Raw genomic sequence first — 21,528 nt, 5'->3', positions numbered from 1 at the left:
AGGTGTCAATGAATTGTGTTTGTCTTTACTTATATTTCCAGGGGCGGCGGGTGAATTTTTAAAGTAGAGGGGCGGAACGCTGTTTTCATGGATTTGCATATGATTAAAATCCGACGAAATTATTTAATTCATTTACTCTCATAATGTGGCACTAAAGTACAACAGCAGGGTAAACGTGCTGACTAGAGGAGCGCAATGCCACCTATTAATCACCTCTGTGGAGGGTTCCATTGCATACATAAGGCCTGCAGAACAAGAAATCCCCTGTATCCGTGCGGACGAGCTCTGAAATCATGTCGCACACCAAAGAAGATTAACTGGGTAAATCTGAGGGAGTTCTGTCAGCCGCAAGGGCGCTGTGACCTTCAAGGCCTCGATATTAAGAAAACCTGAAAGAGGATTCGAGGAAGCATGACAAAGTATTTAATGCCAGCAGACGTTCTGCACGGGACGAAAACTGTTGCGCATTATTTTTTCTTCCATTCACGTCAGTATAAGATAAAATCTTTTGTTGTTCTATTTAATTAACAGAGAAAGTACTCACTGTTTTCAGCTTGGTCACCATGATGGGCACGGTGTTTCTCCCAGAGGTGTCTCTCTGGCCCTGATGCATCTCGTTGAAGGAAGGAGGGAAACAGGAACCCAGCATAGACCGAAGGAAGAAGTGCTAGAAATCCCGCCTCCTCTTCTCATAGGCTGACAGTAACAAGGGTCAGCCAGTCACAGGAGGAGGTGGGATCCTTGAAGAAAGTGATGAGCCACTTCATCGATCCAGTCGAGCCAAATATTCGACCAAAGTCCTGGCAAAAGTGCCGATGTAAGTAGCGCCAGCTTTCCCACACCCCAGCCTCACAGACACACACTGCACATGCGGGATTTGGGCAGTATTGATGTCGTCCACCTCGCATGCGCAGCGTATGTTTGTACATGGCTGTGCTGCACTGCTACCATAATGGACAGTGTAAGTGCTGCAGCCTCAGACCAGTCTGATCTCCTTCTCTGTACTCCGAGACTGGTGGTGCTCCGCCCCCTAGGCCCTCATGCAGGAACCGCCACTGTATATTTCCTTTCTACTAATGGGATGAAAGGATACCCTACCGTGAGTACATGGTTAGGTCACAGTGACCAAGGGCAGGGTACACCTTAGCGTGTGTACACCCCCCGGGTTACTTACATTGGTCCTGTTGAAAACCTGACAATTACGACCAAGGGTTGAAACATGTAGACCATTTTATTGCACTTTTTTCACTGGAAGATGCTGAGGGTTAATCTAACCTAGTACAGCATCTCAAATAACTCTTTTAATATTGTCCAGTTGCCCCATAATAAAATTGTTTTGGCTGGTTATATCTGGCCAATTTTTAATACACACACTCACTTTACACAAAAATAATTAACCAGCTCCACTGTAATCAGGTGTTGCAGCACACCCAGGTGGCATTCGGCTATTCAGGTGGGACCCCAATGATGAAGCATGTCACCAACTAGGTTGGTGAGTGAGGGGTCTTCTACAGAAAGGAAATGTTCCTTTGCTGTGCTCTTTGTTTCCTGAATACCACGAAGACAGTGCTCTGTCTCCTGGGTATACTCATTTTTGTTTATTTATCTAACTTCAAGGGGACTAGGAGTATCCTCCTCGGAATTTTTGTAAATCCCTTTCTCTCTTTTGTGTTTTAACGAACGTAGCAGGTGCTCATGTAAAGCGCTCCAATAAGTTTGGGTCGAGTTCGCGCTATATGAATCTGCACACAAAAAAATCTACCCCAATTAATAAACCACTTTCTCCCACAAATATACTGTAGGCCTCGGAACGGTGTCACAAAAAATAAATATATGTAAACCATTTTTAGCGACATCATATTTGCAATTTGTTCACAGCCTTAGTTATCATAATAAACATTTCAGAGTAAATATCAGAAAAGTGTTATTCATATATTTTTACGCCATTAAAACATGCTAATTACAAGGTCACATACAGGCAGTGCTTTAGAAACGTATTTAGCTGATAAGAAGTTCCATTTGTATTCACTAGAGGGCAGCAAGCTATTACATATCGGAATAGGACTATCAAAGCTAAACTGTGAAGTTTTAGGCAATACATTGAGCGAAACTTGTTTGCTTTACACAATTGATATTGAATAAGCTACGCCCTAATTTCAGAAAGCTCTTTTCTGTAGGAAATTCTATTTCTTGTTTATCTACTCTTTGAATAATAAAGCTATTCAAGATACAAATAGTTGGATAACCTATAGATACTTTGTGAAGACCTAAGTACAGCAGCATTACACTGGCTGCTCACAATGGACAGGTATACGTTATTAGTGCACCTCTGCATTTGATAACGGCACATCAGCCCCATGACACAAGTCATCCTTTTCTATTGCCGATAGTGACTTCATTTCGATGTTCAAGTCAATAACAGTGGTAAGGACCGCGGCGCCATCTTTGGCACTCGAGGAACTGGACTGCGACGACTGTTTTAATTTTCTGGACAGCAGTCGGAACCACGATTTGAATCCTTGCCCCAGAAACAAGTACAGCAGGGGATCCAAACAGCTGTTGGCGACTGCCAAGCACAAAGTCGCCACCACCGTTTTCTGCAACATTCTGTGGAGGCCGCAGTTGGTGCGATGATGAACGAGATAATGGAGGTGCAACGTTCTCTGGATGTGATAAGGCAAAAAACAAACGCAGAAAACCAAAAGAACTAGGACAATCATAATCATATGTTTCTTGACTTTTTCTTTCTTCAAGGTGTGCTGCGTGATGTATTTTATCAAGAGCCCGTTGGATATTAAAATAGCAGCAAACGGGACGGAAAACCCTAAAACTAAAGCCACATAATTCATATACATGATGCGAGTCCATGACGTGAGGCCAGAGGGTTCGAAGCATCTGGTGACGTTGTCACGCACAAACGTACCAGACAAAATAAAAGGGGAATTACCAACAGTGGCAACTATCCATACAAGAACGCAAATAAAAATAACTTTTTTAACCGTAACAACATGGGGGCGAAGGAGGGATACATAACGGACGACGCTGAAAAGAGTTAGGAAAAATATGCTGGCCGTCATGCTGATGTAAAAGGCGCACACCGAAATACGACAAAGGGCATCACCAAAGCGCCAGCTCGCTCCGGAGTGGTAGTAGGAAATTCTGAATGGAAGCGTCAGAATGAATAAGATGTCGGCCGCGGCCAGGTTCAGCAAGCAGACTGTGCCAACGCTCCTCCTTTTAACCTTTCTGCAGAACACGTACAGCGCCGTCAGGTTTGAGATCAGGCCAATCACGAACACCAAGGAGTAGACCACTGTGTAGATGGCGTGCTTGTATTCATCGTCCGGCTCACAAAGGCGTTCGTCTTCCAAAAAGAGGTCAGTTTGGTTTCTAAATTTCATCTTGAGGCTAGAAGGTAAAGAGACACATATAGAAGGTTAAGGGGAGCACATACTCATATTTTAGTTGTTAATATTTTAAATAATATGGACCCACAAAGCAGAAATATTTCATCATTCAAAAGACATTTGACGAACGTTTAGAGCGTACTAGATGGTTGGACTTATTTGCATTGTTCTTCTTGCCAAATGTCAGGTTTGCATGACAGTGTCCATATTGGCATTATAAGCAAGCTGGCGCAATGCACTTGGCTGTGCCCCTTGGCACCTTTACCTGGCTGGGTCTGTAGGCACATCAAGACACTGCGCCCAATTAAGAAATAATGCACCCTCCCCAGAACAGACTTTCACCCAGTTCAGTCGTTCCTACCTGTACCCTGGAGAGACCTACAGTGAAAGAGACAGCATGTTTAATTCACCTTTCACTGACAGAGGACAAAACCACATATTAAAGGGAAGGCAGGCGTTGTCACCCAGGGAACTTTCCTTATTCAGAGTTTCTATCATCTGCATAACATGAAAATACCTGTAACAAAAAAAATATACCAAATTCTCATTGCTCCCCCAATCAAAACATGTTTTGTTTGATTCTATATTCCGCACTAGATGTATGACCAAAAATGTAAGTCCCAGTACTGTAATAGCTGGTGTGTTGTTGAGCAGGACTATGGTGTATGCAAAGTGCAGAGTTAAAGAATATTTTCTATCACACATACAAATGATATAAATCCACATTTAATAATAGCACCTTCTCCAGTTCAGCAGTAATGCAATTGCAAAGGACAAACATTCAGAGAAGGCATAAAGATCTGACAGTTTTTGGAACTTACAGGCAGACACCATTAAACAGACTTGGCAGAAACATTCTGAGATACACCTGGCTATGGCATTAGAAATGTTTCTTCCATATATCTTTCCTGCAAAATAGAACTAAATGTTGCTGGGCCATGACATGACTGCTAGTACCTTTGAATACTGTGCAACATCATGGGCAAACTTTAGAAGTGGGGGTTAATATATTTTGGTGTAAGAAACTCCATTTCATCGCATTTAGAAATATGTATGTGGGCTTGGTCTCGACATTTACCGTACAGAAAACTTAGAGGCAATATGATATGAACAATCTTTATAGAGCTAGGTGGTCACCTAACAGTGAAAATTCGCATTACTTGTACTTACCTTTGACATGGCGCCTTTAGCACCATCAGTAAAAAGGGAGTTTGGTTATGAAGTAGTACACTCAATTAGCAAAGTATACAAATAAAGCTGAACGTTGACAGTAGACTACTTGGTCTTTGGTAGTAATACTGGCTCTCTGTGAATTTATCGGAACTGAGAAACTGAAATATTGACTTTGCATGCACATTTTCACTCCATAGACACAGATATTTGAATTTTTGGTGTGATATGACAGGATATCTCAAGATAACATTACGCTTCAACATTGAAAGTTTTTCCTGTTTGAAATCATGGAGGAGCTAGCATATTTAAGGTTGTCAAGTGAATGAAGACACAATTTAATGACTGCCATTGTATGTAAATGTTCACCCCTTAAAGCAGGCACTCAGATTTAGCTGTGAAAATACATAAGATATCAAGGCTTAAACTATGCTCCAACCCTGAATGTTTTCCATAGACCAATTGTTGTGTAATTTTGTTGTATGAACGAAACTAAAACATTCGCTTGTGGCAAGGATACATTTTATACGAATACATGTCTTACAGATATGAATATTTTAAGGAGCTTTTTAAATTATAGATTCGGAAATACACAGGAAACATTTCAAAGTATTTAAAAAATAAAAATTCCTGCCATTTTTAAAGTGGAGGGGGGGGCATTGGGGAGGGGAGATAAAATAAGCTCACATAGCAATGGAGTCATTATTCATTTTATTTAATTAGGATTAGTTTACATTAAACTCTATTGTCAAAGCTATCAACATAGCAAAAAAGGCTACCATTGTTTGAAGAAGATAAAAAGAAGCAATAGAGCATTAAAAAAATGCAGATACAATGATGTATATCCAGCAATGTAAAAATGCTGTGAAATAAGTTAGAGAATAGGAAATGCAGACATTAATATCTTTATATCTTTTATTATTCAGTTCATTGCAGTTACAGGATTATGGTTGAAAGCATTTTTTTAAAATCAGAAATATATCTTACTTATTAAATTACAATTACTCTTCTCCTTGGATCCTAGCACAACAGTTCTCGTAGTCGAACCACAGCATGAACAATTGTACAAATGGAAATAATTATTAATGGAGGATAGGATGATAGATAGTATACGTAAAGGGGTTCACAGAGAGATCATACTACATGGACCGTTAAAGAAGATTAATAAGACCATCTTGGTTTCAATATTGTAAACTATTCAAGTCAATCATTACATTTGTTCAGCAATGCATTTTAAATAACGATTTTTTTGAAACAGAAAAATGATGACACTCCATCTTCTACTAGTTGGCACTCAATTGCTATTCATTGGCTTGAATTCAGTGGAATCAATGCATGCATTGACATCATTACTGGCACTTCTGGTGTTGTTAGTTTTTATAGAGGGCCAAGCCTTACTGATTAAGGGCCCACCCTATACAGTTTCTAATTTTCATGCAGATGCACACCCGTGAGGTTGTTGGGTTTTGATGAATTTGATTAGCAAGTTATTTTTGTTATTTCGCCCAACGTAGGGCAGCTGAGGGTGTTCCTACATTGTCTGGTGTTGATTCTAAAATATGACAGAATAAGTTGCTTTCTCGTATACAGAGGACCATGTCCAAAGACTAATAAACACACCATCACTCTTTTCCCCATTTTTTTAAAGTTCCAATGCAAAACAACAGAATGAATGTGAGAAGTTAATCAGATTAAAAAAGAAGCATTCAGGACTGAACTGCATGGCCATTTTTTACTGGAACATTTAAAAACAGGTACCATACCATTTGGATAAAAGATCCAGAATATACGGATTATTTTTACTGAGGACCCAGTATACAAAAAAGGTTACAGCTGTATCGGTACAAAATGTAGTAGAGACCTAATGGTGTTAACCATTGAAACAGCCTAACGATTATCCCAACTACATCAATCAGAAATTTCTACATCAGAACAAGAGATTAAAGATAAACAAACAATAATGGATGCTAAATCTCTAATGACAAAATTTGAAAAGGAAAGAGCGGAGTTTAAAGACTTTACATTAAATCAAAAAAGTTTCAAATGCAAGAAGGACAAAAAAAACTTTAACTAGGAGATATCCCTACCTCTGGACGGAATTTTACTCTAGACCAGACTCAAAAAAATATTTACCAGACTATCAAGCCAGTTCAAGATGAAAATTAATTTCCTTTTTACACACCTCATCTTCCTCTACTGGGGATTCCGATACGGGAGAAGGGAGTTCAAATTATAATCAACAAGGTAGGAACCAACAGGATAGGAATCAACAACCACCTCTGTCTTCGTTTTTAGGGAGAGGCCAGCAATCAATAAATCAATCAATCAGGGAATTTCGAAGCAGACTACTCACCTAAGAGGGTCCCAAGGTGCTGGGAGGAGGGGGGATTCGGGCAGCTCCGGCTCTACCGAAGACCCAGTTCTTGAGGTTCTTCCTAAATACTTGCAGTGTGGGGGTTTGTCTGATACTGAGGGGGAGTTTGTTCCAGGTCTTGGCTGTGATGTAGGAAAAGGATCTTCCTCCCATTCTGACACTGCGGATGCGGGGGATTTCGGCAAGTGCAAGGTCGGCAGAGCGGAGGTTTCGCTCGGGGGCGTACAAGGGGATTCTTTTGTTGAGGTATTGAGGTTCGGTGTTGTGGAGGGCGTTGTAGGCGTGCGTGAGCAGCTTGAAAGTCTCTTTTTTTTCGATGGGTAGCAGTGGAGGTCTCATAGGTGCTGGGGGGTGTGGTCATGTGGGATGCTGAGGAAGAATCTGGCTGCGGCATTCTGGACGGTCTTGACTTTGTGGAGTAGAGATTTGTTGATTCCATTTGAAGATCTTGCGGAGTATGCGGAGGGTGTTGAAGTATGTGGAGGATACAGCGCTGATCTGTCAGCTCATGGTGAGGGAGATGTCGAGTATGATGCCGAGAATGTGGGAGTGGTCCATGGGTGTGGGTGGGCTGCCGAGGGACACCAGGTGTCATCTCACGCTGAGGGGTGGATCCGAGAATGAGGACTTCTGTTTTCTCAAAGTTGAGCTTCAGGCAGCTTCTGCTCATCTAGGATGCAATGCCCTTTATTCCTTCCTGGAAACTGTGTCTGGTGATACCGGTTCCTTCGTGAGGGAAAGGATGAGATGGGTGTCATCGGCGTAGGATACTATGCTGAGTCTGTGTTTTCTGAAGATGTTTGCAAGTGGGCCTATGTAGATGTTGAAGAGGGTGGGGCTGATGGAGGATCCTTGGGGTACTCCACATCTGAGCTCTGTAGGTTTGGAGAGGAAGGGCAGGAGTCTGATTCTTTGAGTTTGGCCAGCAAGGAAAGAGCGGATCCATTCTAGGGCAGTTCCCTGTATGCCGAAGTCTTGGAGTCTGACTAGTGTGCGGTGGGAGAAGATGTCGAAGGCTGCAGAGGGGTCTAGTAGAATGAGGTCTTAATTGTGACCATGGTTGAGGACAGTGCGTATGTTGTCCGTAGCAGCAAGGAGGGTGTTCTCAGTGCTGTGGTTGCAGCAGAATCCGGATTGCGAAGTGTTGAGGATCGAGTTAGATTCTATGAATTTTGTGAGATGGTTGTTGACGATCTTCTCAGTGACTTTGGTGGCGAAGGAGAGGAGAGAGATGGGTCTGTAGTTCGTGAGGTCCTTTGGGTCTGCTGAGGATTTCTTAGGGAAGGGGTTTGACTTCTTTGCATTTCCAGTCATGGGCCAATGTGCCTGTTTCAAGGGTACAGTTGATTGTACATTATAGTTCAGGTGCTATAGCAGAGGCAGCCTTGTGGAAGATGTTCTTCAAGGAGGGGTCGATGGGAGTTCAGGAGTATATGTTCCTAATTGGTCTTTGTGGTGTCTTCTGTGGTGATGGGGGTCCAGGCAGTAATTGTCTGCTGGGTGGCATTGCTGGTGGCCGTTGTTGGGTTGGTGCCTTGGTTCTGTTCATCGAAGTTGTGGTGGAGAGTCCTGCTCATGTGATGTAAGAAGGAGCCAAGTTGTTGCAGAGGTCCTGGGAGAGGGGACGTCAGAGGCTTCACTGAGTGGGTTTGGTGAATTCTTTTATGATGCTGAAGAGTTCTTTGGAGTTGCGGGATTTGGAGAGAATTCTGTCCTAGATGAAGTTCCTCTTTGTGGATCTGATGAGTAGGTGATTCTCTGTCAGGTCAGTTATGCAGGCATGCCTGCTTCTGAGGTTTTGCTGTTCCTCAACGCTTTCTCGAGTCGTCAGCATTTGCGCTTGGATTCTCAGAGGTCCATGGTGAACCAGTTGACTTTCGTGGTGCATTGTCTGTCGGAATTCTGGAGGGGGCAAGTGTGTTGGTGCAGTCGGCGATCCATATGTGGAGTTTGTTGGCTGCGGAGTTGGCTTTGGTCATGGTGGGTGGAGGAGTGAGGCTGAGGGTGGGGTTGAGGTGCTCTTTGGTGATATTGCCCCAGTTTCTGTGCGGGAGCATGGTGTAGGCTTGTGCGCAGTGGGCTTCAAGAAGGAGAAGTGGACAAAGTAGACAAAGTGGTGGTCTGTCCAGAGGGGCTGAGTTGTGTGACTGAAGCAAATGTTGTTACCTTCTGCACAGATGGCGTTGAGGGTGTGTCCTGCCTTGTGGGTGGGGGTGGTGATGAGCTGCTTCAGTCCGATGTTGGCTAGGTTGTCCAGGAGGGCGGTGAAGTCAGGGTTGCTGAGGTTGTCGAAGTGGAAATTCAGGTATCCGAGCAGTGCGTAGTCTGTGAAGGCTAGGACGTGGGGTGCAATGAGGGCTGCAATGGTGTTAGTTAATCCTGGGCGGAGTTCGCAGGGTTCTGCTAGGTGGAATTCCGCAGAGTTCAATAAAAACTCAGTGGAATTCCGCGAAGCTCTGAACACGTGCAAACAGGGCCGCGATGTAGATCTTTGACCTGCGATGTAGTGTCCCAGCCGACGGTGGCGCCGGTAAACTATGGTACGCGGAATTGACAGAGTTTTACTCAAACTTCATGCTCAAAGCGGAGCGCGGAGTGGGTAAAAATCTACAAATTCCGCCAGCGGAGCGGAGTTAGCCTCCCACCCTTAGTGTGAGTGAACGGGGCACAGGGTCTGGGAGGTCTGTAGGCGAGAGTTCCATGTAGGGTCATTCTGGGGTTGATCTGAATCTGGAAATGGATGTGTTCCATGGGGGGCAAGGGGTCATTCGAGATGGTGGTTGTGAGTCAGAGGGAGCTTTTGTGTATGATGTCAAGGCCACCTCCAGGGTGGTTGGACAAGTCTTTCCTCTGGATCTTGTACCCATCGGGGGATGTCGTTGCGAAGTCGGGTGCAGAGCTGGCGTTGGTCCAGGTCTCAGTGAGGAAGGCGACGTCAGGCGCGAGGGTGTTGAGGAGGTCCCAAATTTCTACTGCGTGTCTGTGTAGGGAGCAAATGTTGAGGATGCTGCAGTGCAGGGGGTTGGGTGTACTGGCGTCTGATTGGTTGGCAGATTGCTGTCGGGGTCCAAAGGTGGGTGAAGGTGCAGCAGCAATGTTAAGTTCAAGTTCAAGTTAAAATCCATGGGGGATCTTTGGATGCGTGGAATCACGGCGAGGGCTTGATTGAACTATCGTACTTGGCGGGTGGGGGTGTAAAAGGTCAGGCGCGTGTTGAGGTATTTGGGTCCTAGGTCGTAGATGGCTTTGTGTGCGGGGGTGAGGAGACGGAAAGTTATTCTCTTGTTGACGGGGAGCCAGTGGAGGTCTCTCAGGTGACCGGAAATGTGAGCTTGGCGGGGGATGTCTAGGATGAGTTTGGCTGAGGCTTTCTGGATGCGTTGGAGTTTTTTCTGTAATTTGGCTGTGGTTCCGGCGTAAAGGGTGGTCTTTGGTGAGGGAGAGGATCAGCTGGGTGTCGTCTGCGTAGGAGATGATGTTGAGGTTGTGTTGGCGCACGATGGGTGCGAGGGGACTCATGTATACGTTGAAGAGGGTGGGACTGAGTGATGATCCTTGTGTACGCCGCAGATGACTTCAGTGGCCTCCGATTTGAAAGGGGGGAGGCGGACTCTCTGGGTTCATCCGGTGAGGAACGAGATGATCCAGTTCAATGCTTTTCCTTGTATTCCGACGTTGCTTAGGCGTTGTATAAGGGTGCTATGACAGACTGTGTCGAAGGCTGCGGAGAGGTCCAGTAGGATGAGGGCAGCTGTTTCTCCGTTGTCCAGTAGAGTTCGAATGTCGTCTGTTGCTGCGATGAGGGCGGTCTCAGTACTGTGTTTGGCTTGGAAGCCGGACTGTGATGGGTCAAGGGAGCCATTGGATTCGAGGAAGGCGGCGAGCTGACTGTTGACGGTTTTCTCAATGACTTTGGCAGGGAATGGGAGGAGCGAATTGGGGCGGTAGTTCTTAAGTTCGGGGGGTCTGCTGTGGGTTTCTTCAGGAGGGCGCTGAGTTCGGCATGTTTCCAGCTTTCCGGGAAGGTAGCGGAGTTGAGGGAGCAGTTGATGACATCTCGGAGATGGGGTGCGATAATGGAGTCTGCTTTGTTGAAAATGTGGTGGGGACATGGGTCGGTTGGCGATCCGGAGTGGATGGAGTTCATCAAGCGGATGGTGTCTTCAGTGGTGATTGGGTTCCAGGTGCAAAGGTTGTTGGAGGGGGGTTTTGGTTCAGAGGTGGGTGGGGTGGACTGGTCGCCAAAGCTGTTATGTATGTCAGCGATTTTGTTGTGGAAGAACTAGGCTAGAGAGTCGCAGAGGTCTTGAGAGGGAGTGATGTCTTTGGTGCCGGCGGTGGGGTTAGTAAACTCTTTGACGATGTTGAAAAGTTCCTTGCTGTTGTGGGCGTTGTTGTCGAGTCGATCCTTGAATGCTGATTTCTTGGTGGATCGGATCAGCTGGTGGTGTTTGCGGGTGGCGTTCTTGAAAGTGGTGAAGTTGTCAGTGGTTGGGTTTTTTCGCCAGGCTTTCTCGAGAGTGCGACAGATCTTCTTGGATTTCTTAAGGTCGTCATTGAACCAGGGAGGGGGCTTTTTTGCTACCTTGCTTGATTTGATGGTTTTTCAAGGGTGCTAAATCGTTAGCGCTGTGGGTGATCCATTGTGTGAGATTGATGGCTGCTTGATTTGGGTCCAATGATTTGGCAGGAGGGTTTTGGTAAAGCGATGTGAAGAGCTGGTCGGTGGTAATTTTGTTCCAGTTTCTGCGGGGGATTGGTTGTGGGTGGTTGTGGGTCGTGGTCTTTTTGTAGTTGAAGTGAACGCAGCTGTGTTCCGTCCAATGGAGTCCTGTGGTGTGATTGAACGAGATGTGCTTGCTGGAGGAGAAGATTGGGTCGAGCGTGTGCCCGGCGTAGTGGCTGGGGGTGTCTACAAGTTGTTTGAGTCCGAGATTGGCGAGGTTGTCCAGAAGGGTGGTGGTGTTGCTGTTGTTGTTCTTTTCCAGGTGGAAGTTGAGGTCTCCCAGTAGAATGTAGTTCTCGGAGGGGAGGGCGTGTGGGCTGATGAAGTCAGTAATGTCTTCGCTGAATTGTGTGCGGGGTCCTGGGGGTCTGTAAATGAGGGTACCTCTGAGTGTGGTCTTAGGGTCGGTGTGGATCTGGAAGTGAAGGTGTTCGGCGGCTGCGAGGTTATCGTCGGAAGTGGTCGTGATGCGGATGGTGTTCTTATGGACGATGGCGATGCCTCCTCCTGTTTGGTTGATGCGGTCCTTTCGGATGATCTTGTAGCCGTCCGGGAGGGCTATGGCGATGTCGGGCGCTGATGAGGCGTTCATCCAGGTTTCTGTAAGAAAGGCGACGTCCGGCGATGTGGTGTCTAGTAGGTTCCATAGTTCAGTTGCGTGTTTGTGAACCGAGCGGGCATTGAGCAGGATACACTTCAGGTGGTTAGTGTCGGAGCTCTGTTTGGAGTTTATGGATTTGGTGTGGGTCCTGATGCAGTCGAACTTGCAGGAGTGGCAGGTGAAGGGTCCATGGGTGTGTCCTGGGGCGGCTTGGTAGCAGTCTGGGAGATGGCCGGAGTTGAGTGCTGAGAGGGTAGCGGTGTCGTACGTTATGCGGGTGGAGTGGAATTTGCGGGGACCAGGGGGTCTGGCGCTGGGCGCGGTCCAGGCGCAGACGGGCGTAGACGGGCTTACCTTAGGCGCACCTTTGGAGCACCTTTGGCGCGCATGGGGCGCGTTCGCTGCGCGTGAATGCTGCGCGTAAGCTGCTCTGACATAAGTGGATAGTGGGGGGGCGGAGCGAGGGAGGGGCAGCTGGGAGGCGGGAGCGGGGTGGAGAGACGGGCTCGGAGGCACAACAACAAAATGGCAGCAAAACAAAAGCGAAACAGGACGAGATTGGGGCACAAGCAGGAATATCGCTATGATGTGGGCAGAGGCACCGGCACAATCAGTCACAAATTATATTAACAAGCAAAGCAAACTTTGCAATATAGCGCTACCAGATCAAACAGGCACAAATGATAATACACGCAATGTGGGCTATGCAATATAGCGCTACGCTATTAATCAGGCACTACTAAAATTACAATCAATGAGAGCAGAGCACAATTAGGTATTTGCAGCAATGAGCAGTAAAGCGCTACGATACCAGGTGAACAGGGAAGGTGGTGTTCAGAGTCAGCCGCTGGCAGTTGTTATTTCTTCTGAGGTTGAGTGCGTGGTGGGTTGCTTAGTCATAGCGGTGGGGGGTCCTTGGCTCTGGTTGCGGTCGGGTTGTGTACGGGTGCAGACGGGCTTGCTTTTAGCGGCTGCCCTTAAGTAGGGGTCGGGGGAAGGGAGAGCAGCTGAGAGGCGGCAATGGGGACACGCAGGGGAGGGGGCATGGGGTCAGCAGCGGTGGGAAAGGGAGTGAAAATGGCAACTGGGATACAGACAAAACAGGCAAAAAAGGCACAGAGGCAAAGACGCACAAAAAGACAACAAGGCACAAAGAGAGAACAAGGTACAAAGAGACAACGAGGCACAAAGAGACAAAAAGGCACAAACTGCACAAATAGTCAACAAGGCACAGGCAGACAAAAGCAGGGAAAATAAACAGAACGGCTGGCAAAGAGTATTTCTCTTTCACTCAACCTCCAGGGATGAGGTGCAGGCAAGAGCCTGCAGGAGGTGGAGAGCCTCGAACACCTTACTTGGAGACTAGAAGGCACAGGAGGCAGAGGCACTACGATGGAGCTGCACGAGGGAAGAGCAGTTTCTCTGACCAAGAGGTCAGAGGTCTTGCTCACCCTGTCATGCAGCGGCCACCATTAAGTATGGTTCGTTAAGATAACGGGCTAACCCAAAATCACTGGGACCTGGGTGTAAGGTAGTATAATAAAGGGTGGTCCCAGTATTTTTACATCCAAACGTGTAAAACAAACATATATACAAAACATTCAAAAGAAATAGTTGCAACAGTATTATTTAATCACACTGAACACAGGTTATAATCAGAAAGTAATTTTTACAAAATGTTCGAGTGCCCGGCTGGGGGTGATGCAAGGGATGGGAGGAAGTGAGTGACCAGTGACAATGGTGAGGTATGTGAGGTTTACAAATAGTGCGTGGTACACTTTTACTACTCAAAATGGCATGACATTTAACAACAAAAAGCAAGAGCGAACAAATTACAACGATTCATACAATACATTGCAAAGCCATGTATAACAACAAATCACAGTAGAGCAGGTACTGTTGATGATACTGGCAATCAAGTAATGTCGACGTTTTGGCTCCATTAGTGTTAAAATGACTTTCGGATTATAACCTGTGTTCAGTGTGATTAAATAACACAGTTGCGACTATTTCTTTTGAATGTTTTGTATGACAATATATGTTTGTTTTACACGTTTGGATGTAAAAATACTGGGACCACCCTTTACCATTAAGTAGGGGTCGGGGTTGGAGAGCATCTGGGAGGCAGGAGCGGTAACACGTGGAGGGAGGGGCCACGGGAACAGCAGGGGCGGGAAAGGGAGAGAAAATGGCAACTTTGCAACAGAGAAAACAGTCATCAGTGATGTCATTTGAGATGTCATCAGTGATGTCACTAACCATGCCATGAATGATGTAATATGTGACGTCATCGGCAGTGCATTGCGGGGGTGCGAGTTATAGTTAGCTGAACTAACTATAACCTCCACATTTTTTTGTTTTGTAGGAGTGAAATGTCCATATAACTATAATATCCCTGAAACCTGTGTTGTTTTTAGTGAATTTCAAAGGTTTTTAAAATGCTAATTTTTAACTATAATGTCCCTGAAACCAATGTTTTTTTCTGTGAATTTCAAAGGTTTTTTAAATGCTAATTTCTAACTATAACATTCCTGAAACCTACGGTTTTTTAGTGATTTTCTAAGGTTATTTTAATGCTAATTTCTAACTATGCCCACAAAGGTAGGACATGTGAAGAAAGAGGAAGAAAAGCGCAGAAAGAAGCAAGACAAATGCACAAAGAGGTGTGCAGAAAGAACCAACAGAGGAGCAGAAAGTCCTCCTGTACCCCCAACATTTTGCTGAGGGGTACTGGTCGTAACTAACTCTGACTAACCAGGCCTAGAGCCAGTGCTATGCTAAAAAGACACTTAGAATACAGGGAACACTATGCGTTGGGGTACCACTGTGATTAGCATGACCTCCTCTGTGTTTGCCATGAGTTAGTGCCTGGGCCACTGCATGAGTACATGGGTACTGACTGGATGATGAGAGTACTACAAGGAGAGAGCATGGTGAATGTATAAGTGCTTGTATTCTGGCGGAGTGATTGGGTAAGCACATGGTGCTGACTGGGTGATTGGAGGAGTGCATAAGCAGTGACAGGGAGATGGCTGGACTTCATGGGTAGTGCTCAGGGGATTGTAGCAGTGCATGTGTTAGTGCCTGGGTCCTTGCATGAATACATGGGTACTGACTCTATGATTAGAGTACTGCAAGGAGACTGCATGGTGAATTTATAAGTTCTTGGGGTGTGGAGGAGTGATTGGATAAGCACATGGTGCTGACTGGGTGATTGGAGGAGTGCATACGCAGTGACAGGGAGATGGCTGGACTGCATCAGTAATGCTCAGGGTGTTGTAGCAGTGCATGAGTTAGTGCATGTGTCATTGAATGAGTGCATGGGTACTGACTGGATGATTAGAGTACTGCAAGGAGAGTGCATGGTGAATTTTTAAGTGCTTGGGTTTTGGTGGAGTGATTGGATAAGTACACACATGTCACATCAGGCCCGCCCCCTCCCTTCACCACTGTGCAAACTTGCCCCCTGGTGGCTTTTAATTTGGGGGATTAATTCCCCTTGAACCCTGAGGGTCCCTGGGGGCCAACTAGCCCACCAAGTACCTCCAGTAAGCGCCAGGGAGCTGCGTTGCAGAAAGGTGGTACAAGGCCACGCCCCTTGTTACACCTCTCTGCAACGTGCAGTGCTTACTGGAGGAACCAGGTGGGCTAGTTGGACCCAAAGGACCCTTAGGATTCAAGAGGATTTAATCCCCCAACTTACAACACACCACGGAGCGCATTTGCACACTTGTCATATCAGGCCCACCCCGTGCCTTCACCACTGTGTAAACGTGCCATGTGGCTCCTTTTAAATTGGGGGATTAAATCCCTTTAAATGCTGAGGGTCCCTGGGGTTCAACTAGTCCACCAGGTACCTCCAGTAAGCACCGCAGAACTGCGTTGCAGAGAGGTGTAAAATGGGCATGGCCTCGGACCACCTCTCTGCAACGCAGTCCTGTGGCGCTTATTGGAGGTTCCTGGGGGGCTCGTTGGCCCCCAGGGACCCTCCAGATTGAAGGGGCTTTAATCCCCCAACTTAAAAGGTGCCACAGGGCGCGTTTGCACTGTGGTGAAGGGAGGGGGAGGGGCCTGATGTGACATGTATGCAAACACGTTCTCTGGCGTGTTTTAAGTTGGGTGATCTTGGCATACGAATGAACACATGAATTGACATTAGTATTGGCACTATTGGTGTTGTTAGTTGTTATAGAGAGCCTAGCCTTACTGATTAAGGGCACAACCCTATACTGTTTCTCATTGAAGCCGGAAGACAGCATTTACATAGAGAAGAACATGCTGGAGTCAGAAAAAAATGTATTACTCATTAGACTAGACATTTTTGGCACGGAATTCCCCCAAACCTTTTTGCCTTCTCTCCTCTATTTTTCGCTGAACTCATTTTTGTTGGATTGATTTTTATACACTCCCCTAAAGGCTACCTCTCCCATAGGCTAACACTGAATTACCCTAAGACCCTTAATAAGTCAGTATTTCAGCTTAGGAACAGATAGAGAAATACTTCATCCACCTATTTAAATTGTAATTTAATATGTTCTTTAATGGTAACCTTGGATTTTAAGTTACAGTTCTGAAAATGCCACTTTTAAAATGTTGGTATTTTCGTGACTAAAACAAATGTGCCTTTCTGCCAGAGTCCAGAGACACAAGCCTCTCCTGTGGTGAGTTGGGTATTCCTTCTGGACAAGAGGACAAAAGGGGACAGGGTGTAAAGGGAGTGGGACTTCCTGACAAACTGGCAACGGAGGAGTTTTGTCCTGCCTTGGTTACACTTCAAAGGACCATGCCTGGCAGCACACATGAAGGAAACTGAGACAAGTTCTGGCCTTGCCACACTAGACAGTATGGAACCAAATCCAGGGTAAGGGGAAGAAATTAACAGGACCAGCTTTGGAGTAGTCCAGAACCCTAAGAGTTACTCCCCAGGTCCTTGCCCCTTGGCTGGCATCAGAATCTTGTCCTCCTGCCTCAAAACTGAATTCCAAGGGAAAATCCAGAAGTTTGTGGATCTTTGCAACTGCAAGAGGGCTCCATTCATCAGCAATGATCGCACATATGACAACATGAAGTTCTGACAGCGACCAGTGACCGCCAATGTCTCCCATCATCGCAAAGCGCCAACAATGACTTTCTTCTTGTGCTGACAACGATCTTCTCCTAACCCCCACCAATGGGAAGTTACTTGCATGGGCATGGACTAAGAGAGGATAAACTCTTCACCTGGACAAATTTGATCCTGCATCTGACCCACACCCATTGCTGCTGGCCTGAGCTTGTGACTTGACCTTGGTCCACTGCGACCAGATCACCACAAGTGGCACTTTGTGCTTTTTGGGGCTATTTACCTGGAACTTTAAAAAATCATAACATCGGTTCTACTTATTGGATGCTTGTCATTTCAATGTCATTGTATTTATTACAATTCCCTCTGTTTTTCTAAATTAGTTTGAGATTTCTCCTATGTTATGTTTCACTTCATTATTTTTGAGTGCTACATGAATACTTTACACTACCTCTGAGTTAAACCCGAATGCGTTTGTGCCATGTCACCAGAGAGTTAAGCATGTCTTTATTTAGTGACTTTTGTCGTTCACCCTGACAAGGATTTTGAGTGGGGCTCTCACCTCTCTCAACTGATAACCCAATTACTTACAGCTCAACACAGGGATATAAGGCTGGAAGCCCTGAAATCACAAAGCAAGGACGATGTACACCCACCACAAATCCCCCTTAACTAAGACTATGGTGAATTTCAATTTTGAACTCTGTACAAGGATGATACTGTTTTGAATGCATACCGTAGTCAGTTGTTCATGAGAATAGAGCCTGAATTGTTGCTGTCATTTATTATACTAAATATTAACCATAGATAACATTTGTAATTTTCATAAACTGCTTTGAGCCGAGCTGAACGAAATGAGGACACTAGCAAGTATATTGGAGAAACTTCACAGCTAAAGAGGAGGGAGTTGTTTAGATTACTACAGTTAGCTAGTTGTGTCAAGATAACATATAAAATGGCCTGAAAGAATACAATAATGGAACAAACTGTACTCTTGAACAGCAGACAATTAGCAGAGTCATCTACAATTAACAATGTACGTTGTATGGAAACTTGTATACTGCTGTGTGCATATATTGTAGTGCCAAGAGAAATATACTAAATACATAGATACCAGAATTATTTTAGTAAAAATGGCAGTGAATGAAATAATGTTACCATAGTTCCAAACAGATGAGAAAGAGGAACATAATTATTTTTAAATGCCACTGTGAATTTATACCACTTTGAGGGCGACTGTGTGGTGGTCAACTTCCAAGACATAAGAGCTGCCCACTCAATATGTTGCCTAGGGCGAGCCGCGGCCGGCCCTGGAGTTGATGTAGTTGATCTATCATTCTTCTACCCGCGGTCGGCCTCGTTTACCCCATCATCCATCCCGGGCTCCCTCCCCAAAATAACGCCTATGGCCCACCCTACCCAGTGACAACTGTGGCGCAGTCGCATACAGTCTTACCATCACCGAACTGGGGCATCTGTGGCTGCTGACTCTGTGACGCCACTGAGGAGGCCCTGGTGATTCGGAGTCCCGGTGTCCAGTCCCATCCTTCTGACAAAAATAACACCCCTCTGACCATTCCCGATGAACAGGCTATGGTGGAGACGATAGAGGAACTAAGGGAAGAGTGGGTGCCACTTGACCCTACAGCTGGTTGTCCTACTGTGGGTGCTGGGGACTTATCCGCTCCTATCGAGACCCGTAGCGTTGCGGCTGTGGCGGACCCACTTATCAGGGTTCTCAGCTGGAACGCAGCAGGGCTCGAAAGAAAGCTGGCACTGCCTGACTGGAACTCACTTGTGGAGCAATACTCCATATGCTTGTTCCAGGAAACTTGGAGCAAGGAGCCCCTACACAAGGCAGGATACTCTACCCACCACTTACCAGCTGTCCACTCAGAAACTGGTAGGGGTCGCCCATTGGGTGGCCTCCTCATCTGGGTGGCTTCTGCACTTAATTGCAGGGTGGTGGAGCGGGATACCAAATGCCCGGACCTCCTTAATATCTCTCTGAAAAATCCCAAGGGTCGTGTCATTTTAAACATCTTTAACATCTAGGCCCGAGGTACGAAGGGGGGTAGAGTATCCCCAGTTATAGCCTGCCTGGAAGCCCTACTACGATCGTCTCCACACAAGCATTGTACTCTGGTTGCGGGTGATTTTAATTGTACCATTGAGCCCCTTGGCCCCGAAATTGTACAAGACCAAGAGGAAAATGACAATAGGTGGGGGATACCAGCTTTAGAACTTAGCCCAATCAAAAAATGGACAGAAGTGGTCCTTCAGATTAACTCCCTAACAATGGAGTTTGGTCTGAGGGACGCTAATGGCAGGACTGGTTCTGATAAAGCAGGAGCCCATACTTACAACAGGCCTGGCCACACGTCAAGAATTGATTATTTTCTTCTTGACGTAAACCTGTGCAGAATTGTAAAGGACATGGTGATTATACCTTCCGTCGAGAGTGACCACAATCTCCTCTCGCTTACCCTGTCCCATAGGTGGCTAACTGGCACTGGGAACGGAACCGCTCGTAATCTCGCCCCGGACATGTCATCAGTCTCCAACTGTGGACGACGGTTAAAGTGGGCGAAGCTGTCGCTCTCAGTGGAGAAAACTTCTGCCATAAGGCAGCTACTTACCACAGCCCTAGACAACCCTGTCTCCTACGAGGACGGACTGGTGGAGGTGACTGCTAGGTTCAGTACCCTAACACAGGCCATTAGTGACCTCTTTTTTGTCCCAGCTAGTGCCAACAGGAGGAATCCCCGTCCATGGGCTAGACAGGGTTGGTTCAACCGGAAGTGTAGGGAGGCGAAGACACTCCTTGTTGAAGCAGTTAAGTCCAAAATACACACCAGGACTAGGGAGGCAAGAAGGCAATATTCCCTCTGCCAAAAAAATGCTAAAAAGGAATGGGAGGACAGATACTGGCAGGACCTTTTGACTGGCAGTCAAGGGAAAGACGCTAAAGGCTTTTGGGATTTGGTGGGAAGCAGGAATCGCCCCGATGACACACTGAGGACCTGCAGCATCTCTGCCCAGTCATGGTTTACCCACTTCCAGTCACTCTATTCCGCCATTGAAGGTCCACTTAACGTCCCCTTCATCCTTCCATCATACATCCTGGATAGAGATTTGGCCTTGTTTACTGAACGGGAAGTCACAAACCTGATTAAAACTCTGGTGCCATTAAAAGCTGCTGGCCCGGACGGGCTGCCGGGAGACGTCCTTCGAGCCTACCCAAAAGAATGGGGGGCATTGATCTCGGCCCTTCTTAATGCCATCATCGAGGGAGGACCTGTGCCTGATTCCTGGAAAGGGGCAGAGGTAGTCCCTATTTTTAAAAAGGGATGCCGGGACTTACCTGGGAATTACAGGCCCATAAGCCTAATAGACTCGAGCCAGAAACTGGCGGGGAAAGCAATTTTGGGGAGGATTTTACAATGGGTGGATGATAACCAGATACTGTCTGATATGCAAGCGGGGTTTCGCTCAGGAACCGGGACGATTGAACAGGTGTTCAGGCTTTTGTTATTGTACTGGAAGGTGGTGGAGCTAGGCAAAGGCAGTCTCTACTTGGCCTTCATAGATCTGAAGACTGCCTTTGACCTGGTTCCTAGGGAGGAACTCTGGAGGGTGTTGTATGGCCTAGCTCGGATGGCTGGCAGAAGATCAAATGGCTTAGGGACATCAAACATTTGCTAGGGGACATAGGCTTGGGGTCCTGCTGGTCCAATCACTCAGCCCCCCCCTAAGGAGTCCCTAAAAAAACTATATTGGGAATGGGTCTCCTTGAAGCGCATCAGTAATCAGCGTCACTGCAATGCCACCGCAGCATACTTGAAAATAAAAGACGTTGTTTCCTTTGAGCCCTATATGGATCTTATCACCATTGCCATGGACCGGACTTTATACATCAAAATCCGACTAGGAACCCTACCCCTTGCCGACTTTTGCTCCAGGTGGAATAAGTCCCAGCCAGCATCACGTCATTGTGCCCTATGCTCTGACAAACCTGAAACTGTGTCACACTTTCTTTTTGAATGTCCGGACTACGTGCGCCCTAGGTCACGCTGGCTTAAACCAATTTGCAGAGAACTGGGTACTCGACAGCACTTGGTCGCCCTCCGGATTTTATTAACTAACACAGCCCCTCCCATTGTCTGCGCCGTATCCAAGTTTTTAAAA

General features: G+C 46.3%; 1 protein-coding gene across 4 annotated transcripts in view; it reads right to left on the bottom strand.

Annotated features, from left to right (window-relative positions):
* Positions 1-1,212: 1,212 nt before the first annotated feature.
* The window catches only part of LOC147683803 (cysteinyl leukotriene receptor 2-like), a 34,802-nt gene continuing 14,486 nt past the window's right edge, over positions 1,213-21,528 (bottom strand). For all 4 annotated transcript variants that reach the window (XM_086944199.1, XM_086944201.1, XM_086944200.1 and 1 more), the window contains exon 2: positions 1,213-3,408. In XM_086944199.1, coding sequence (XP_086800325.1) covers positions 2,319-3,401 — 1,083 coding nt within the window. In that variant the 5' untranslated portion in view covers positions 3,402-3,408 and the 3' untranslated portion in view covers positions 1,213-2,318. The remainder of the gene's footprint in view (positions 3,409-21,528) is intronic.

The sequence above is a fragment of the Lissotriton vulgaris genome, chromosome 11 (genome assembly GCF_964263255.1).
Source record: "Lissotriton vulgaris chromosome 11, aLisVul1.2, whole genome shotgun sequence".
Classification (NCBI taxonomy): domain Eukaryota; kingdom Metazoa; phylum Chordata; class Amphibia; order Caudata; family Salamandridae; genus Lissotriton; species Lissotriton vulgaris.
This window is presented reverse-complemented; position numbering and strand designations above follow the sequence as displayed.